This window comes from Glycine soja, chromosome 19 (genome assembly GCF_004193775.1).
Source record: "Glycine soja cultivar W05 chromosome 19, ASM419377v2, whole genome shotgun sequence".
In the NCBI taxonomy this organism is placed as follows: Eukaryota; Viridiplantae; Streptophyta; class Magnoliopsida; order Fabales; family Fabaceae; genus Glycine; species Glycine soja.
Genome location: NC_041020.1, coordinates 124,267 through 144,163, shown reverse-complemented (window position 1 = coordinate 144,163; position 19,897 = coordinate 124,267). Strand labels below are relative to the sequence as shown.

General features: G+C 32.9%; 3 protein-coding genes across 9 annotated transcripts; 2 read left to right on the top strand and 1 right to left on the bottom strand.

Moving 5' to 3' along the window:
- The first annotated feature begins 306 nt into the window (after window positions 1-306).
- Window positions 307-3,324, top strand: LOC114400720 (protein PLASTID MOVEMENT IMPAIRED 2-like). Of its 3 annotated transcripts, none has more exons than XM_028363326.1 (3): window positions 307-495; window positions 722-866; window positions 1,394-3,324. In XM_028363326.1, the coding sequence occupies exons 2-3, from the start codon at window positions 735-737 to the stop codon at window positions 3,023-3,025; spliced, it is 1,764 nt and encodes a 587-aa protein (XP_028219127.1). In that variant the 5' UTR covers window positions 307-495; window positions 722-734; the 3' UTR covers window positions 3,026-3,324. The 3 variants fall into 3 exon arrangements, with proteins under 3 accessions (XP_028219127.1, XP_028219128.1, XP_028219126.1); XM_028363327.1 differs by having other exon boundaries at window positions 704-866; XM_028363325.1 differs by having other exon boundaries at window positions 699-866.
- A 1,341-nt stretch (window positions 3,325-4,665) lies between these two features.
- On the top strand, window positions 4,666-11,541 carry LOC114400330 (methionine aminopeptidase 2B-like). 4 transcript variants are annotated; one of them, XM_028362753.1, is made up of 13 exons: window positions 4,666-4,828; window positions 4,928-5,096; window positions 5,210-5,246; window positions 5,343-5,450; window positions 5,942-6,041; window positions 6,586-6,731; window positions 7,230-7,321; window positions 7,439-7,533; window positions 9,430-9,526; window positions 10,200-10,343; window positions 10,427-10,644; window positions 11,205-11,345; window positions 11,400-11,541. In XM_028362753.1, exons 2-12 carry the CDS (start codon window positions 4,946-4,948, stop codon window positions 11,313-11,315), a joined length of 1,299 nt encoding a protein of 432 aa, XP_028218554.1. In that variant the 5' UTR covers window positions 4,666-4,828; window positions 4,928-4,945; the 3' UTR covers window positions 11,316-11,345; window positions 11,400-11,541. The 4 variants fall into 4 exon arrangements, with proteins under 4 accessions (XP_028218554.1, XP_028218552.1, XP_028218553.1 ...); XM_028362751.1 differs by having other exon boundaries at window positions 11,396-11,541; XM_028362752.1 differs by having other exon boundaries at window positions 11,386-11,541.
- Window positions 11,542-14,703: 3,162 nt separating this feature from the next.
- Window positions 14,704-19,202, bottom strand: LOC114399151 (protein DETOXIFICATION 9-like). 2 transcript variants are annotated; one of them, XR_003663650.1, is made up of 8 exons: window positions 18,776-19,202; window positions 17,501-18,045; window positions 17,299-17,385; window positions 16,998-17,054; window positions 16,459-16,903; window positions 16,204-16,368; window positions 15,204-15,389; window positions 14,704-14,980 (listed from the first exon to the last, which is right to left on the bottom strand). XR_003663650.1 is itself a non-coding variant. In XM_028361278.1 (6 exons), exons 1-6 carry the CDS (start codon window positions 19,082-19,084, stop codon window positions 16,315-16,317), a joined length of 1,497 nt encoding a protein of 498 aa, XP_028217079.1. In that variant the 5' UTR covers window positions 19,085-19,202; the 3' UTR covers window positions 15,988-16,314. The 2 variants fall into 2 exon arrangements, 1 of the variants encoding a protein (XP_028217079.1); XM_028361278.1 differs by lacking the exons at window positions 14,704-14,980; window positions 15,204-15,389 and having other exon boundaries at window positions 15,988-16,368.
- Window positions 19,203-19,897: the final 695 nt, after the last annotated feature.

The following is a 19,897-nucleotide window of genomic DNA, read 5'->3' as shown; positions in this document are numbered from 1 at the left end:
AACAGGTAACGATGGAATTTTATGAGAACTTTCAAAATCAAGATGCTATAAAAAAACGAAATATTTGAGTTGGCGCTCATTGCACGCTAGAAATAGAAGTGGAATATCTTTCTCTAAATTGTTTTTAAATAATATCATAAAATTGTGTTTTAACATATAATAATAAAAAAAACACCGGTGGATATATTTCCACCTTTGCAATAAGGGAAACGAAGCAGACAAAGTATGAAAATGATATTTTAATTGATATGTCCAATGGAATAAAATAAATTTGAGAACAACTTAACAATATTTTGAAGAAGAGAATAGTGTACGAAAAATCTGAAAGGAATAACAGTAGAATGTGTCCAATAGCAGCCAGTCATGTGGACCTCATCACCCTCTTCCTATTCTCAACCCTTTGAGCTTATTACAATTCTCAGCCACAAAAGTTCTCCCTCCTAACATGTTTGATTTTTGAGCTAACCAGTCTCCAACAACAATCTCACTCAGCTGGTAAGCCATTTCAAGCCTTTATGCTCGTTTCTTAATTATATCACTGCTTAGTGTGGCTAGGCTAGCTAGCTAGCTATAAGTTATACTACGTGTACTTAGTGTTATACCCTTTTGCAACTACTAGTTCAAAAGTGACACTATTATTATAGAACAAATTATAAGTGAACAATTCTGATTATGTATCTGAATTAAACCTTCATCAGTTCAGTAGTGTGGTTCCAAACAGGAATACATAGGATATGGATGGCTCAGCCTCAAAGCCTGGTAACACAACAAGAGGAATTGGTTTGGTTAAAGCCGGTGTTAACTTATGTGGTAACAGGAATATTGCAGATGTTAATAGTCCTTCGCTGAAAAAAGATTTCTCAACGGTATGTATGTTCCTCATTAATCTTCATCTAGCTGCAGTTGATGCCATTTATTCTACTAAATTGGTTTGTGCAATTTTTCTCAACAAGAATTTTTACAAGTTTGACACTGTTAAGTAATAAATCTAAATTGAAAAGATTTTCTGAAAAACCCTTACCAACACACAACAATAACAATAAAAGTCAGTTACATAAATTACACCTTGTTAATTAAATTTTAGGAGATATATTATTTACTATAAGATTCATCTCCCTTTTCATGAAATAAACACACCATGTATTCTACTCTCGTCACTCATGTCTTGAGTGGTCTTCTTTCTGTATGTCGAAATCATTTTAACCCCCTTTTTTTTTCCATATCTTTCAATTAGTATTGCACCAAATATCTCTTCGTGTACAATTCTTGCCCACACAACATGAACACACCATTATTAAGATTTTGAGTTAAAAAAATTCTATTTATAGATTCTTTAGGTGTCCTTTTAATTAGAGCACTTGATAACAACATTGTTTTGTTAAATATTCCTCAGAAGCACTCTTCAAAAGCAAAAGAACTCCACAGAGCAAGCAATGATATTGTTCGGTACGAAGAGACCAAATGGGCAGCAGAATCTGCAAAAGCTCAAGCAGAAGCTGAGCTTTCCAATGCTAAACAGACAGTGAAAGATCTTTTCTCTATGATTGGGGAATCTATCTACAAGGCAAAAGCCGAAATGCGAGACATGGCACCACTAAAGAAGTATGTGAAACCGAGCAAGGATGATAATGAGTATTCTCAAGTTATGAGAGAATTGGAACATGCTAAGCGGGAATTGTTCCAACTTAAGCTTGATGTGGGTTCTGTTTTGGAGGAGAAACTGCGAGCGGAGAAGGAAATCGAAGCATCGAGATCCACCATGCTGTCCTTCTCAAGAGTAGCACAAAAACTGAGGAAGGAGATTGAGGAAGCCAGTGAAGAACAAGTGGTGGTTGAATTGGCCAGAATGGACGCTTTGAATGAACTGAGAGACATTGAAACTGTTGAAAACACAAGGAACAAGTTGAAAGAGGCCATTGAAGAGATAGATGAGACAAAAGAGCTCGAAATGAAATTGGCCACGACATTGTCTGATATTGATATGTTGAAGAATGAGTTGAAGTTTGTTAAGAAAACGGGGAAAAGGGTACATGGAAGAGGTGGTGAGAGCATGGAGCATATAGAAGAAGATCAATCAAGAGATGTTGGTGTGTTAGAGGCTACAAAAGAAGAAATAGAGGCAGCAAAGAAAGACTTGGCTTCCATTAGAGAACAAGGTTTTAAGTTTATGGCCTCTATGGATGTCACAAGAAATGAGCTGAAGCATGTGAGTGCAGCCACGAATCATTTAAAGAACACGGAATCGAAAATTGGTGCAAAAGTTCGAAACCTCAGTTACAAGCTCTTGAGAGCAAAATCTAAATTAGAAGCCGTGTCTGCTGCAGAGGAAAAGGCCAAATCAATAGTCAGTAACTTGTCAAAAACTCTTGATAAGCTCAAGTCCGAAACAGAAGCAGCAAAAAAAGAAAAAGAGCTTATAATAAATGGAGAGGTTGCAGGCACCAAAGAAGAGATTAAAAAGGCCTTGTTGGAGATAAAGGGGAGTGAGGAAAGATTTCAAGGTGCCATGCAGGAGCTAGAAGCAGTGAAATCATCAGAAGCTTTAGCCTTGGAGAAGCTCAAGATTCTTACGGAGAATGCCATGAAAGAGAGAATTAGTAATTTAACAAAGCCTAGTTCGTTAATTATAATATCAAAGTTTGAATATGAGTATTTGAGAAACCATGCAGGGATGGCAAATGAAATTGCTGAGAAGAAAGTTGAAGCGGCAAAGGCGTGGGTTGAAGCTGTGAGGGAGAGTGAGAAGGAGATAGTGATGAAGACTAAGATAGCTGCAACTGAGGGAAAAGCAAAAGAAAAGTTGGTTCCAAAGAGAGTTAATAATGAATTGGAGTTGGAGAATTGGTCCAAGTATGGCACTGGCATTTCGAGAAAGAGCATCAAGACGCCTTCTAGAGGAGCTAATTCTAAGTTTCATCAGAAGGCTTCTTCACCTCATCGTCCTGTCAGTCCTTTCATTGTTAAGAAGAAAAACAAGGTAATAACAAATTGGACCAAGATTTTTAGAGGGAAGAAACACCACTAGCTAGCAACACTCTTTCTTTCTTTAAGCTGGGAATTGAAACTGCAAAAAAACATGTACTGCACTGCACAACTTCTTCTTCATTATATTCCCTCATGGCTCATTCCCATGTTTCTTTTCACCTTAGTTATGTCCATAACTGTATCTAAAGTCCCCAAACACACATATAGCAAACCAGTCTTATATATTGCGCCACTTACCCGAAATATTCATTGCGGATTTTGACTTTGTAAATAAAAGTGGCTCTAGTCTCTAGACGAGGATGAAGAATTCAGAATGAATATTGTTCTCGCGTACGTGCATGTTATATATTAAATATTAATTAAGTAAAAATGTTTCACAAGCACACACCCACAACAGAAAAAGTTCTAAATGTTATATAGGTGTGTAGATAATATAAAATGATCTATCCAGAATTTACATTACTCACACGCTCTTAATCATTGATCTCCGGGTAAAAAGAGTGTCGATTAATAGTTTAAATTTTGAGAGATTATACTCTTATTAATCTTATACTACACTCAAAATATGTTTAATCAAGTTAAAAATAAAGTAATATATATATATATATATATATATATATATATATATATATATATATATTTAAGGAGACATTATATTTTTATTATGTTAAATAACATATTAGTTAAAATAAATCATGTAATATAAATTTATTCAAAAAATAATAGAAAATAAAATAAATGCAACATTTATGATTGTAATTTTGTGAAGTGTAATGTTGAAAACATAAATTAAATATTATAAATAGTATAATGTTTAAAATAAATAGGGTAATATAAAAAAATTTGTGAGGGCAATAAGTGAAAAATAAATAATAAAAAATATTTTATTTAAAATGATAATAAAGAAATTTAATAATAATGAGGATAAAAAGCTAGTTTTTAAAAATAGTATTTTAAAAAATGTTAAAAGTTATTAAAAAAAACTTATTCAAAATAAATGTTTTAGTCAGTAAAAAAAATTTGAAGTTGAAATGCTAACTAAACATATGACAAAATTAATTGAAAAATTAACTAAAAAAGGAAAAAATGACTAGCCGGTAACTAATATTAATATTTTTAAGTTGATATATTAAATTATAGTTATTGATTAAAATTATATATTGAAATAGTTGAAAAGTGTAAAATGATAAAAATAAATATATTTATAAAATGTTTTTATGTGAATTTTTATTTTATTTTATTTTATTTATAAAAATGTATTTTGTGATGTTATAAATTAGTTTTTTAATTAATTTTAAACATTTATAAAAATATAATGATAAATTATTTTCATTATATTTTTAGTTTTAATTGTTATATTTTTTTTCATATTATGTATTTTATTGTTTTTTAAGAAAGTCATATTTTACTGTTTTTTTATATTATGTAAACTGTTGTATTATATTTTAAAACATTTCAAATCAAGTGAAAAAGTAAAATAAATAATGTAATATTTTTTTTCATAAGAATCTAACACTATCAAAATTTATAACATTCAGACATACGTCATGTTCAACACTCAAATAAGTTAGATCACTTTAATATAAATAATAAATAATGTAACATAAAAAAATGTGTAAGAGGAATGAGAAAACAAAAATAATAATAAAATCTTTCGGTGCAATGGAAGAATTGTACTGATAAAAAAATAAAAAATAAAAATAAAATGTTGTTGTGAATAATAATCACGTTTTGCTCTGGTCTCATCCTTCAGAGTGGAACCCTAAAGCTACAGGTCTCCTTCCTCCGTCCACCATCGCATCAAGTCGCAGCTTCATAGCAGCACCGCACCGCACCGCACCAGGTTTCTTCATTTTAATTGTTTCAGATTCAAATGGATTGGATGGATTATTCTTTCTGTTGTTTGTTATTCTGTAATTTGATTGATTGAGCATGCATGCAGGTCTTCTTTTTTTCTTTCATGGCGGAGGAAATTACTTCTCAATTAAAAAAAAATTTGCTAGATGAAGAAAATGGAACATCAAGTCATGTTGTAGAAGGGGCTGCTGATGCTGATGCTGATGCTGATGCTGAGCTTTCTCCACCATCACAAAAAGGAGATGACGCTAAAGGTACTAATAGTTCATTTCCTATTTTCACTTGATATATATATATATATATATATATATATATATATATATATATATATGATATCATGTTCATGTTCTTTTTTCTCTTCTCACAGAAGTTTCAAAGAAGAAAAAGAAGAAATCTAAAAGCAAGTGAGGACTTGACGACTTTTTCTGCCATTATATGGTTATTCTCTTGATTGTCATTTTTTTTTCTCTCAAGTTCTGATTTTATTTTTGCATGATCAGGAAAAAGAAAGAACTCTTACAACAGACTGATCCACCATCAATTTCTGTTATTAACCTTTTCCCATCTGGAGATTTTCCTGAAGGTGAAATTCAGCAGTACAAAGACGAGTAAGTTGTGATGAATCAATTTCAGCAATATCTGTTCCCTTTTTTTAATTCATTGAACAAAAAACAAAACAGAGGAAGCATACTATTGTCTAACCAAAGCTTTTATGTTAAATAAACCCCTCTGAATTAGCAAGTAGCTAAGCTTTGCACTATAAAAAACATAACAAAACTACTTTTTAATAATAAAGGAGATAGGTGCATAACTTCTTACCCACCTATATAGTCCTCCCAAAGTCTTGGAAATAACAAAAGTGGAATGAAAGAATTCATCCTTGTAGGAGACCTTGGACCCCAAAACAACATTAGGAAATAGAAGCTTGTCCCTTTTTTGTAGAATAAGATTAACTGGTAACAAGAGTCAATAGCGGTTTGAGCAGAAGATGAAACACTTGTGTGAACAACATCAACAACTGTTTGCGTCTCATGCTTTTTTAATTATTTTGTGTAAATTTTCAAATATCGTTGTAATCATTTTAGAATCTTTTTGCCAGTAACCTATGGAGAACTACTTCAGAGGAGAAGAGAGAACTGGAGCGCCTGCAGAAACCATTATATAATTCAGTTCGTCGAGCGGCAGAAGTTCATCGTCAGGTTGTAATTTTAGTCTTACTTTCCAGCTTTAACCCTTTATTTTGATGGCTAATTTTGAAAAAGGAAAATTGGACAAGATTGTCACTGTTTATTGTTTGGATATGGAGGAGGAAATGAAGAGTGGGAAGTGGAGGCAAAATTAATGTGGGTCTGACCCCCTATTTTTTATTCTCCAAGAATTTGTGGAAAACATTCTGAGAAAGTTAATTCTGAAACGTATGGAGAGAAAGTTGGGTTTAATGTAAATCAAATCACCTATTTTACCAAGTGATTAGAAAATATGTCAATATTCAAATGTTAAATTTTGCTTTCCTTTTTTACAATACAACCATACAAGAAAAATGTTGTTATCTCTGCTCTTTCATTCCTTATACTTTCATTAGATTTTAACGTAAGAAAATAAAGTCTTATTTTCCTTTTCTTTATTTCCCTTGTTTCATCTGATTTTCTTTTACATTCAAGTGAAAATTTGAGAAGTATATTTATTCTTTGATAAAGCTTGGTGTTATAACAGTAGCTCAGTATATTCTTTATTTCTAAGTAGGTTCGCAAATATATTAAAGGCATTTTAAAGCCCGGAATGTTGATGACTGACATATGTGAAACATTGGAGAACACTGTTCGTAAGCTAATATCAGAGGATGGCCTTCAAGCAGGCATTGCATTCCCCACAGGATGCTCTTTAAATTGGTAACATTTTATACTATGGTTTTCTGCTTTTCCATTTTGTTATGTGGTTTCTTGCTTTATGCTACTAAATATTAAGAATGAGCGATGAAGAGCCACCAAGAGCATAAATGTGTGAGAATGTAATTCCGGATGAGTGATTGTAAAAGAAAAATTGAATGGAAATGAATGTATTTGAGAAAATGTAGTAATGACACCTATTAAGTAAAAAAGATGGCAAAATCATACCTTACGTGATTTCGAATGTGAGAAAGATTGGTGGAAGCCCTAATTAGAAAAGTTGATCAAATAAGCGATAGCTCCAATTACTGGAAAATCCTTGGCCTAAACCATTAAAAAGGATTTAAATTTAAATGTCCCGTGTTGTTTTTTTATGTAATCATTGTAATGTAATGGTTTTGTCTGATGTTTGTAACTGACCTCATCTAGATGGAAAATGCTTTAGTTGTTTACGGTTTCTTCCTTGAATTGTTTTCTTAAATTAGACTCTTACTCCTCCAGGGTTGCTGCTCACTGGACCCCAAATTCAGGGGATAAGACTATACTTCAGTATGATGATGTGATGAAATTGGATTTTGGTACCCATGTTGATGGTAATACATAGAAATTTTTTTAGTCAATCTTGTATTTCTGCGATAATATGAGTAATTAGTGTATGCATGCTTTAGTATTTACTATGTTGAACCTCTTGTCATGGATTCTGTTTATAGGATATATAGTTGACTGTGCTTTTACCGTGGCATTCAACCCCATGTTTGATCCACTGCTTGAAGCCTCTCGTGAAGCAACCAATACGGGTATTAAGGTACATTCACCCTATGTGAAATGAGGGGTATTACATCATGTAGCATTGTAGCTGGAATTTAATAATGTCAGATTTCTCAGCCCAAAGCCTACCTGTTTAAAGAACACTACTCATCTATCCTTTCATATTGACAGGTGTAGTTTCATTTGTCTAAAGAAATAATTAAATTAATAACATGTTTGGGTCACATGCGACTCAAACTTGTCTGTGGCCCTTTTAACTAGTTTACAAATTTGACATGAAATAAACCTGTTCACTACCTTGAAAACTTCTATGAATTGTGTAGCATAAAGCTAAATATCAGTATCATTATTATAAGAATGTTGAGAGAACCATACCACAAAAGCTAGGCATTGTAGTTGGAGAGCCTAAGGCTCTATAAATCCCACACTAGAATCCCATATTTCCAATGTTGGATTCATGTCCCATACCTTGCAATTGGATTCTAACATGCACACTTTGTAGCCTCAGTACCGGTGCGGGCTTGCTATGCACAGCCATGTGGCTAGTCCCTTGCGAACACTGCCATGTTAACATCACCACATGCACTGCTCATTTGCAGCTAAAAGACACGGTGAAAAGCTTTAATACCAAACTTCAAGCTCGTTTAGAGTGCTTTGTGAACTACAGCTTGTTTACATGATTGAGTTGGCATCCAAAAAGGGTCCAAGAATGATCAACATAATGCTAGAAGTCCAACAAGAGATGTTTCAACTTTCAAGGCCTGCATATGTGACTTGAAGAGTGATGAGGAGTTACGTCCAAGAATGGAATATCACAAATGAGAAAATAGACAATTGATAGAAACTGCTCGAACATTATTACTACATGCAAACAGTCCTCTTCATTCATCATTGCGGTGATGCAGTTTTAACTGTCTGTTATCTAATAAACTTAATGCCTTCTTCATCTCTTGATAATAAAGTTCTGTATTCCATTTTTCCCCTGAAGAACCATTCTTTCATAATGTCTCTCTAACAACATCTCCCTTTCTCCTAATCGTTCTTTCATAGGTGAAATTTTTTTGACATTTTTAACAGCCAACTTCAGCTTTGAGTTGCCATCCTCTGAATTTTTTTTTCAATTCCTCCACTCCGTTAGCTTTCATCCTTGCCCACTCAAGTTCTCCAATCTGCCGAGGCAATTCACCCTCCAACTCAAGTTTCTTTGCTTCTCTCTTTCTATTATTATTTTGATACTGTTTTTTATTTTATTTTTTAATTCTGATTATTTATTATTTTTATTTATTAAAGTACTATTTTGTTTTTATTTTTTAATTCTTTTTAATTTTCTTTTTTTAAAAAGCTATTATTTTATTCATTTCTTAATTATGTTGTACATCTTATTTTTAATGCTGTTTTTATTTTAAATCCTGTTATATTTTTATTTTTATTTTCTATTTTTTAAACTCTTTTTTTATACATATTCTTTCTGCCATTTGCTGCAATGCCTACTGCTATATTTATATAGCAGTTTTTATCTGGCTGCTACAATATGCCATTGATAACAATGTCTGTTACTAGATGTCCATTGTAATGTAGAATGTTCCTTAGTCAATCAATTAATATTTCTGTTAGAAAGCTAGTTTTCTGTAACATTCAGTTAATTAGAAGCTTGTTGGAAAAGCTTAAATCCTGTATAATAAGAACCAGAGAATTCTGAAAATCAGAATAGGAATACTCAACTTTATTTTCGCAGATTTTCTCAGTTTCTCTGTCTATAGAACTCTTTTATGGCAAAGCTTCAGAAGCCTAATAAATGGTTTCTGATCCCTACCCCTCCACCATATTTCTTTTGTTTGATCTGTGTGGTGTGATGTTTTCGATATGCACCAATTAAATCATGCAATTTGCTGGTTCCTCTAACATGCTATGGAATTTTTGGCTTGCCATCTAGGAAGCTGGAATCGATGTGCGCCTTTGTGACATTGGTGCCGCAATTCAAGAGGTCATGGAATCTTATGAAGTTGAGATTAATGGGAAGGTGTATCAAGGTATGAAGCTTGTAGGGATGGCTGTGCTTAATTTTTGTGATCATTTTATTTGGATTATATATTTGTCAATCTGTATTGCATGCATTGAATTGTAAGAATGGAAACAAATCTAAAATTTACATTTCATTATTATCTAATGAAGGATCCTTGACACCAAGGCACTTTTGTCGAGGGTTTGTGCTTGATATTTCATAATGTCACAGGCACAGACATAATAAATCATCTACTAAATTTTGTTTCAATGGGATAGTTTGATGATTGAAGTGTTTGCTATTGACATAAATGCACCTGACTTGTGTATGTGTTGGCAAGACTAGGAACTTTGCGTGCAATTTCTTTAATTTTGATATTGTTGAAAAACAGGGATTGTCACAATGGAAGGAGTGGCAACTGAGCCAAATCTTCTCCTGCTGTATATATTTATGCTAATGAGTGTAGATCTCAATAGGAAGAAGAGGATTATACTACTCTTAGTAATTTTAAATTATATAATTCATGACGCTCGTGCATATATCAAGAGAAATTCTATCTACCCGCTCTTATTATTGGCTGAAATTTTTCCCACTATCATATAATTGATGATATTTGTCTGCATATTCCTATAGTATAGCGTTTACTAGTATTATGTATCATATAGAATGTGATATATATTTCAATGAGAATGTCATTGCAGTTAAGAGTATACGGAATTTGAATGGACATAGCATTGGTCGCTACCAAATCCATGCTGGAAAATCTGTTCCCATTGTGAAGGGTGGGGAGCAGACAAAGATGGAAGAGGGTGAATTTTTTGCTATTGAAACCTTTGCATCAACGGGTAATAGTTTCTTTGGGTGTTACATTGTCTTTGAATAATGCAGTATGTAATTGGTCTTTAAATGTTATGTACGTTATGTTCAGGGAAAGGATATGTACGAGAAGACCTGGAATGCAGCCACTACATGAAAAATTTTGATGTTGGTCATATCCCACTGAGATTGCCTAGAGCGAAGCAACTGTTAGCAACTATTAACAAGAACTTCTCTACTTTGGCCTTTTGTAGGCGGTATTTAGATCGCCTAGGGGAGACTAAATACTTAATGGCATTAAAGAACTTGTGTGACTCTGGCATTGTTCAGGTACGCTTCAGGAAGCTGTAAACACCAAGAAATTGAGGATATAAAGATTTTTAAAATTTTAAAAAATTGAATGCATGTTATAATGGTTTCAATGAGAAGTAATTTGTGTCTGAAAGAAGTGTTTGGCCTGAAAGTGTACATTATTAATAATTTGATAGCTTTGATTGATTTGACTTAGTTCTGATCCAATATTTAAACACCAAATCCGTTAGCAGGTTACATTTCAATGCAGACATGAAATTCTGGTTAACATAATTACATGTTCTTTTGAACGTAAAGGAAACTATTTATACTTGTCAAGTACAGTCGGAAAAAATTGAGGATTTTAAATGGCTGGATCTGAGTTGTGTGCTGAATTTTTAAATGGGACACAGATTGACGTGTGTCTAACACGTGTAGTAAATTGCAAGTATTTGTGTTGGACATGTCTGATGATATAGTTGTGCACCAAAATGGTGTTCATGCTTTGTAGGTTATTCATCATATTCTCAAGTTGGTGCAATATATCCTTTAGTTTTGTATGTTGTTGTTTTCTTAATTGTGACTGTTTATTTATGCAGCCTTATCCTCCTCTATGTGATGTGAAAGGAAGCTATGTATCACAATTCGAGCATACAATCTTACTCCGACCAACATGCAAAGAAGTTATATCAAAGGGTGACGATTACTAATGTGGATTTGAAGTTTTTTTGCTTTGTTTTATATATATATATATATATATATATATATATATATATATATATATATATATATATATATATATATATATTTAATACTCACTGTACCATTATCTTTGTGAACTGTTTTCATTATACCATCAACACTTCGGTTTTATATATGTGCCTATGGAGGACGCCATTACTAGTTTAATAATTGGATATTTCCCCAATAGATAAACATCGTATTAGAAGGTCCATCCAAAACATTACCATTTTACTAATTGAAATCAAATATACAGAACATCATTCCTTTAACCAACTTGGACACGTAAAAATATAATATCAAGTGGGATGCCTTGGTGCTTAAATATTATGTGTGATGACACATCAATTTCACGTATCATAGTCTTGCTTTCAACTCATTTGTTGGATTGGGAGATTTGTGGATCTTGCTGACAAATTTGAGTGTTGAGGGCAAAGTTTTCAACTAGTTAAACAATGAGAACTAATTGTGCGAGTTAGGAAAAATGAGTACTAAATATACAAAATTAATCAAAATCAGACAAATTAAGAGACTACAAGTGCAGTTGAATTGAAACTAAAATCATTTTCGGTTTACTATCGTGTTTATCATAGATTAAATGTTACCGTTAGTCTTGTATGCCTTAGTATTTTTTTGTTTTGGTTAATTAATTTTTATTTTAGTCTTTTATGTTTTTTTAGAGGTTTGTTTTAGTCTTTTTTTTTCAGTTTTCTGTTAATATTATTGTTCGGTTAATTTTTTAATTTTGAAATAATAAATTCAAAATAGTGATGGTTAAAAATTGTTATTATATTTATTTCTTTTCAACAATCAAGATTTCATTAAAAACAAAATAAGCAAAGGTGTGCCTGCACAGTACAAAGCCAAAGAATGGTGGCACAAACAATTAACATTTAGCACTAAAGGGATAACTAAAGGGATAACATGCGCTGCATTCTTAGCGAACTTCAGATCTGCCATCTATTTGTTAAAATGACACAATAACCATCCCAATATTATCAACCAAGGAAACTCGATAGTTTAAGTAAACTCATAAGAATTTTATAGACTCGTAAGAATTAATTTCATATAAAAATAATAATAAAATATTTATAAATAATATACTAATTAAACATTTCAACAATATAATAAAACAAAACAGTAAATCATAAAGTTCAAAATATTTAAATAATCAAGTCTAGTAATAATATATCATTACTAGACAATAACTTGTAGAGGTTATAGTAGTAGTAAATCATTCTCATCGAGGGTTTGATGTTATTAGAGAATAAGGGTTTTATATTATTAAAGGTGATAATTTTGTATTTGAGAATAACACGCTAAATGAAAGTATGTTGAATGTTAAATAATAAAAAATGACTTACATTTTGGTCTAATTTTTTTAACTTACTAACTCGTTGACTCAGTGATAAACTCGATAGTCTATATCAAGTTTACTCATAATCTACTAAAGAGAGAATTTACTCAAGAGTCAACTCGCAGAGAAAAAGTAGATTCATAACATCATGAGTTAGCGAGTTAACTCAAGAATTTGATAGTTATCATAGGAACCCATTCCAAAACTGTGATTTAAGACAACCAAACTCATACCTTTATTTTATTTTAAAAATTATAAATCACTAAAAAAAACTTTCCCTTCTTTTTGCACGGCCTCATCCCCGCGGTTGAGGGCGAAGAAGAATTGCGGTAAATCCGACAACGGGGCTGCACAACACCATACGCTCCTTTTCCTTTTGCTACTAATTGCTTTTCCTTTTCTGCTTGGTTTGTCTCTTTAGTGTTTACTCCGTGCCCCTTTGTACTTTTCAATTACTTATCTTTAGTGGATTGGTTGGTGGTTGCAAAATCTGGGTTGAGGGGGGGATGGTTTGGGGCTGCTGGCAGTGCACGGTGGTTGTATCATTCATAGACCCTTGTCCATGTGACTAATTGCTTCCAAAATTTCATAAAATGCTATATTAATGGTCTTGTTAAAATACTAAACTTGCTCTTCAACTTCCTATTAAAAGCACACATGCAAATGTATACACAAATATGTCACTCTTTTAATTATGCAAAACGGATCAAGCTAGTCAAGCCAGTCAAAACCTACATGTTAAAGTATAAGACTTAGGCTCTAAATTTTGAACTCAAATTAGATGTGGACCTTTTTAACCCAATTAAGAACCTAAACCTTATGAATACGTTAGGCCAAAAAGAGGATTCAATCTTGAAGCACCAATGAACAATTGCTTGTTGGCAAAGTCTATGAATACATTAGAGGTGTCAAGCCTACTGTTAGTTGGAGTTCTGTTATATGGAACCCAGCAATCCCCCCTAAGATGTCTTTCATTCTGTGGCTTGCTAAAAGGAACCGGCTGCTTACTCTTGACAAAGTTGCTTTTTTGAACAAGGGTTCCCTCTGCCCTTTATGTTCAAATGAGGCTGAGTCAAATGCTCATTTGTTCTTGCAGGAAATCTCTCTAAGTTTGGACTCACATTCGTGATTTGGCTCCTTTCCGCAGGCGTTTCACTTCTTTATAACGCATTACTGACTCTTTAATTAGGGATAGATCCACATCAGGTGTTCAAGGAAAATTACGTTGTCTGGTTATAGCAATTACAGTCTACTGCATCTGGCTGTCTAGGAACAAGCTGATTTTTTAAGATTATCAATTTTTTGTAATAGAGGTTATTAGCAAGATTAAGTTTCTTATGTATAGACAAGCGCACCTGTTGCATTTGTTTTAGCATCTTGATATAGGTCTTCTTGTATTAGGGAGACTTTTGATTTTCTTTAACGACGAGGTATGTCCCGTTTATTATTGTATCATTTTGGGTTTAATATAATTTATATTTTTTCCAAAAAAAGAACATAAACCTTATATTTAAGCTCTAAATTTTGAGCCAAAATTATATGCAAAATGAATCGAGCTAATCAAGCCGATCCAAACCCACTTGTTGTATTTGGTCAAGTTAACATGACCGATGCAAACAAAACACAAATTAAATTTTACAGAACCAAAAGTCAAGAAAAAAATATTAGAGATCAAATACAAAATCAAAAAAAGATTAAGAACCAAAAACATATTTTAACCTTAAAAAATATCTTTAATTTTATAAACTATTAGTTAATTTGACTTTTGACATAGAAAAACATTTTTAAATTTTATCAATTAATTAATTTTATTCCTAATTTGATATGAATCAATCAATTTAGTCCATCCACTTAAAAGATCAAATTAACTAAAAATTGTTAAATTTCGATACTATATTGACTGATTTGGTAATCAAAGAGTGATGAACTATCAAAATCAACAAGTAAATTTGCTTTTTTTTATAATGTCATGGATTAAAAAGAAACAAAAGGAAAGCCAATTTCAGGACAAAATTGACGTTTTAATCATTTCAGTCTCTCTTGAAAGACACAACTATATTACGTAGAGTAGTGTGGTAGCATTCTCAAAAATCACTATTCGCTAAGGTTGCAAACTCGAAGATATGGATTATCGAACACAGCATATCTGGACCAGTACGATTTATATTTGGAAACAGCAAGATTCAACCATGGCTTGTAGTTTCCATTCTATCTCTTGTAAAAGGTGATTAGTCATGGGGGTAAGGTTCCAATCTTCCAGAGGGTTATATCCTCATTCTGCAAAGGATTAATTCTACATCAGATAAGAAGATATAAGATGACAATACTATCTACATGTACAAAACAGTAAGCTTGGCTTTCCAAATTGAGACCTGACAACAAAATAAACATTGGCATGATGCACACATAGGAATCTTCAGGCAAGTAATTTCATAAAATGATATTCAGAGATATCTATGTACAAACTATAAAAAGAAGGAATACGATTAGTGAAATTTACCATGATGATAGATACCAGTGATGTTTCGTTTCTTCCACTCCTTCAAGTCAAACATATTCATGCCAAATGCCCAGCCACACGCATCAGGACTGAAGTTGTTGGAAATCAGTGGATTACTAAAGTTTAGGTATTTATCAAACCTATGGAAACTCTCCTTGCAGGTCTCCACGGCACCATTCACCATACCTTTCAAATCAATTGACCAAAGAGGTGTCAAATTAATTATTTGTTACATTAAATAATTTAATAAAAATAATGTGATATTTTTATGGTAATAAAAATATCTTTTAAATTTTGAAAAGTTAAATTCACCTCGCATGAAATTAGTTTTGCGAAAAACTTATCTAAAAAACATTTTGGGCAACACTCTTTCTTAAAAATGTTATTTTTTAAAATCATACTAAAAGCTATGTAATAAGTTACAATAAATGAGTAGTTGGATTATGTGTATATCACACACATGTTTTCGTGATCTAATGGCACAAAGGAGGCAGGTAGCCAAGGAATAAATTAATTGCAACACGCCTCATGTTGTAGGATTCTTTTTTTGAGAATTATTTATTTAATCTGTGAAAAAAAGAAGAATTACTCTATTTATCTTATTTTTTAAAAGTCTAATAGTGGTAATGTATAATTAATTTTAATTTATATTAAAAAAAATACTAGTATATTACTTGATAAGTTTTTTTGTAAATTGATTATATAAAAGAATCGAAGGAGATCAGCTCATGTGTGGACTTGAAGTAGAAGATACCTTTCGTCATGCGAGGAGAAGCTAACAACGTAAAAAATAAAATCCTATTACTACTATTAACTAGTCAATAAAAAAAACTAGTGAAACATGTAACTGAAGGCTGTCTATGTTAACATGATTAAATCCAGTACAAAAATCCCATCACATATTCACACCAAGTTGTCTATGTTAACATGATTAAATCTCTTCACAAACACACAAAAAATGAACCAAAAACATAATTAATGAAACCTGACACACACTCACTATCTTTCCACTCCACTGCTGATCACAGTCAATGCAGAAACCAAAAAGACTTCGATTGTGAGCACTTGCAGTCATTTATTTTTCAGTTTTCTTAAACTCGATAGGAATACATCAAATGTGAGCTTTAATTGAGTTCTCAACTACTCTCTCCCTGGCTTTAGTTGCCTGAAACAAACCACCACAAAATACAGTTATTCAGAAGCATTCCACAACACATGCAAAGGATGTAAAAATGAAAACTTAAAACGAACGAACCTCTTTTTGCCAATCTATTAGTGCTGTTACAATAGCAAGAATAATGACTTGTGTAAGAGAGCCTGATAGAGTTCCCATCCAAAGGCCCTTGGCTCTTAGTTGCAGATGAAAACCCAATAACAAACCCATTGGAATTCCCACAAGATAATAGGCTCCCAGGTTCACATAAGCCCCTATTTCCTGAAATCCTCCCCCTCTCGCAATCCCTGATAGTGCTCCAATTAGACTATCGGCAGTAACAGACACACACAAGAGTGGAGCCATCTCTGCAACGTAATCGATTACCTCCTTATCATTGCTGTACGCGTATCCTAATACATGTCGGCAACTAATGAACACAGTGCTCACAATAGCTGCCTCTGCCACCCCGAGAATCACTACCACACGAACAGCACCTTTTGCTGTCTTTGGATTCCCTGCCCCTAGTTCATTTGAAACCCGAGTGCTGCAAAACAAAACAAAACAAACATCCATCATCAAAATAACTAATTACTGTGTTGGAAGCATGAAAAAAAGGCAAATTTGGACCAAACCTTTACCTTGCAGAGGCTCCCACGGCATAAGGAATAAAGTAGTGCAATGTGGTTGTGTTAAGGCTGCAAAAAAGCGTATGATCGATCAAACTTAACTATATGAGTTGTTTCACTTAAGGTTTAAATATGTTTTAAGTCAGGTAATAAATGACCAATTTTTATTTTGAGTCACCAATAAATAATTTTTTTTTTCCGATTACAACTGAAAAATTTAGGGACTTAAAACAAAAATGATCATTTTAATATGAGGTAAAATATATTTTAGCCTCTCAACAATAATGATGGAAATGAAATGAATTCCACACACCAGATTGACAGAACTGCGGTTTCAAGTTGAGGATTAGGCAAAATTCCCGCAAGTAATGTAAGCACCTCAAAGGACCACCATTCAAAACTATATACATACATAGATAGAAATTAATGTGAAAATGTAATTAGCAGAAGAAAATTAAAAAAATGTTGCAGGAGATGGATGCAAAGTTATATAACAATCAGACAAACATATTTACCAAAACATGAGTCCAGAAGGGATAGCTAATTTCAAGAACTCTGGAATGCTAAGTAAAGCATTACTAGAAAAGACAATCTTGGTTTTTTGACAAGCCGGAGAGTAGATCATATAAATTGCAAGCCAAACCACATTCAACCAATACGAGACTCCAATGGCTAATGCAGCTCCAACGTGTCCCAGTCCCAACTTAAAAACCAGACCCCAACAAATAGGAACATGCAAACACAGTGCGGTGATTGAGCTGAAAACCATGGGAAAGATCATACTCTGAGTCTGGAAGTAGCGAGTGAGAGCTTGAAGAACAGCATGACCAAATAGAGCTGGAATGAGGTATATGCAGTACTCACGAGCTGCATGAGAAATCTCAGGGTCTTGACTAAACAGCAACAGTATTTTATCAGTGAATATCCACACCAGAGATATCGGGAGACAAACCAATGTCAGAGTCACAATCGCACACCAAGTGTAGTTTCCAAACTTCCTATACTCTTCCGCACCATAGGTTTGCCCACATAAAGTTTCCAATGCACCGGACATTCCCAACTGCAACCACAGTACTCAGATTCACTAGGCATTTCAAAAGGATATATACAAACACACAGACACGCGGAAGATATAAGGTAGGCTTGTTGATAAAGGATGAAGGAAATCGAATCTTCCTGTTAACAAAAACTAACAACTAACATTCGATATGGGTTGAATGAGGGCAATTTTTTAACTTCTCAACTTTCAACTGTTTGTACAGATCCAGTTTCAAAAGAAGGCTTATCAACCAAACTGAACTGTATCAAACACAAATAAATAACCAATAGAATGCTATTTTCTATATTAAAATCCAATCCATGCCACCCCACCAACCCAAAATCTGGCTAACTTGTTAATGCCGTGCCTAGGGCATATCGGTTGAAGTAGATTCTTCTTTTTTAAAGAATCAAAACTTCTTTCCAAACTGTAGAAGCTTCTTACAAAGAATAAGGCTTTTTGGATGTAGATGATAAATCAATTAAGAATCAACCTAAATGTTAACCCGTTGTACTATTACATGTGATCCGGTTAGTAGTATGCTAATACTAGGTACTAATTAACTGTATCAAGAGCCCTCACCCAAGAATCAGAAAATAGCTAGCTTTCCAATAAAATAGAATACAAGCTTATAATATATATGTTTAAAAGATGCTATAGTTGAATCGAAAAGTTGAATTAAAAATGAGAAAAACAACAGAGGGTAGTGCACATATAGAATCATAAAGAGGAGTTAGTTGTATATATTTACAAGGACGCTGAATCCGGTGACTTCAGCAAAAGAGGTAGCAATAGCAACCCCAGAGAAGGAGACCAGTATCCCAAAATGTCCCACCATCATCAAAGAAACAACTTGTAGAAGGTACTGAGACACCGTGACTGCCACCATTGGAGCCGCCATGGAGCTTACTCTCTTCAACTCTTGGCAAAATGTACTCTCTGATGATGATGCCACCACCTCCACTCCATTATTATTATTATTCTCTTGCCCATCACCACTCTTTCTTGGCACTAGCAGTGGTGCTGCCAACTCCTTATTCATCTCTCTAGAGCTTTCCATATATTCTCAACACTGGTCAATGTGCTGTGATGTGCTGTGAAGAGAGGAATATATAGGAAGAGAAAGAGAAAGTGGAGCTTCTTTCTTCTACTTCTACCTCTTTTTACCAAACCATTATTTTGTGGTCAAACCAGCTGCGCTACTGAGAACTGCAAATAAACTAATCATGCTACGTGCATTATGTAACTAGCTTCCTTCTTTTATTATTTTTTTTATTGATCACATGTATATTTATGTTTGATCCTGATTGAACCATTGTTTGATGATTATTTCAATTGTTTATCTTATCATGAAACTTGGTTAAAATTTTAATATTTTGTATTGCTTGAAGATCCATGCGGTGTATCATAAGATTGCGCAAGATGGTAATACAATAATGTAATGTAGAAACCAAAGCTGAAAAAAACATAATTAAGAGTTGAGTGACTTCAGTCTACGCCTTTTAGGTAAAGATCAAGAATTTGAATAATAATAATAATAATAAAAACAAAAGATAGGAGAATTCACGAATCATGACAGACAGATACCGTAATCGTTCCACCGCGTGCATCAAAAAGTTTTCTTTTACTTCTTGAGTCACATGTGTATATTTTTTTCTTTTTAATCATGAGCACTTAAAAGTTTAAAAAATATATATTAAGACAAATAGTTTTTTTTTATAAAACTAATTATAGCTAAAGTTTCCAAACAATATAAAAATTCTTGCATGAGTGAAGAAATAAAATACAACTTTTTTAACAGAAAACAAAATAGAACTTAAATTAAATTTTATCATTAGATTAGTAATTAATAAATAAATTTGTCACAAATTAA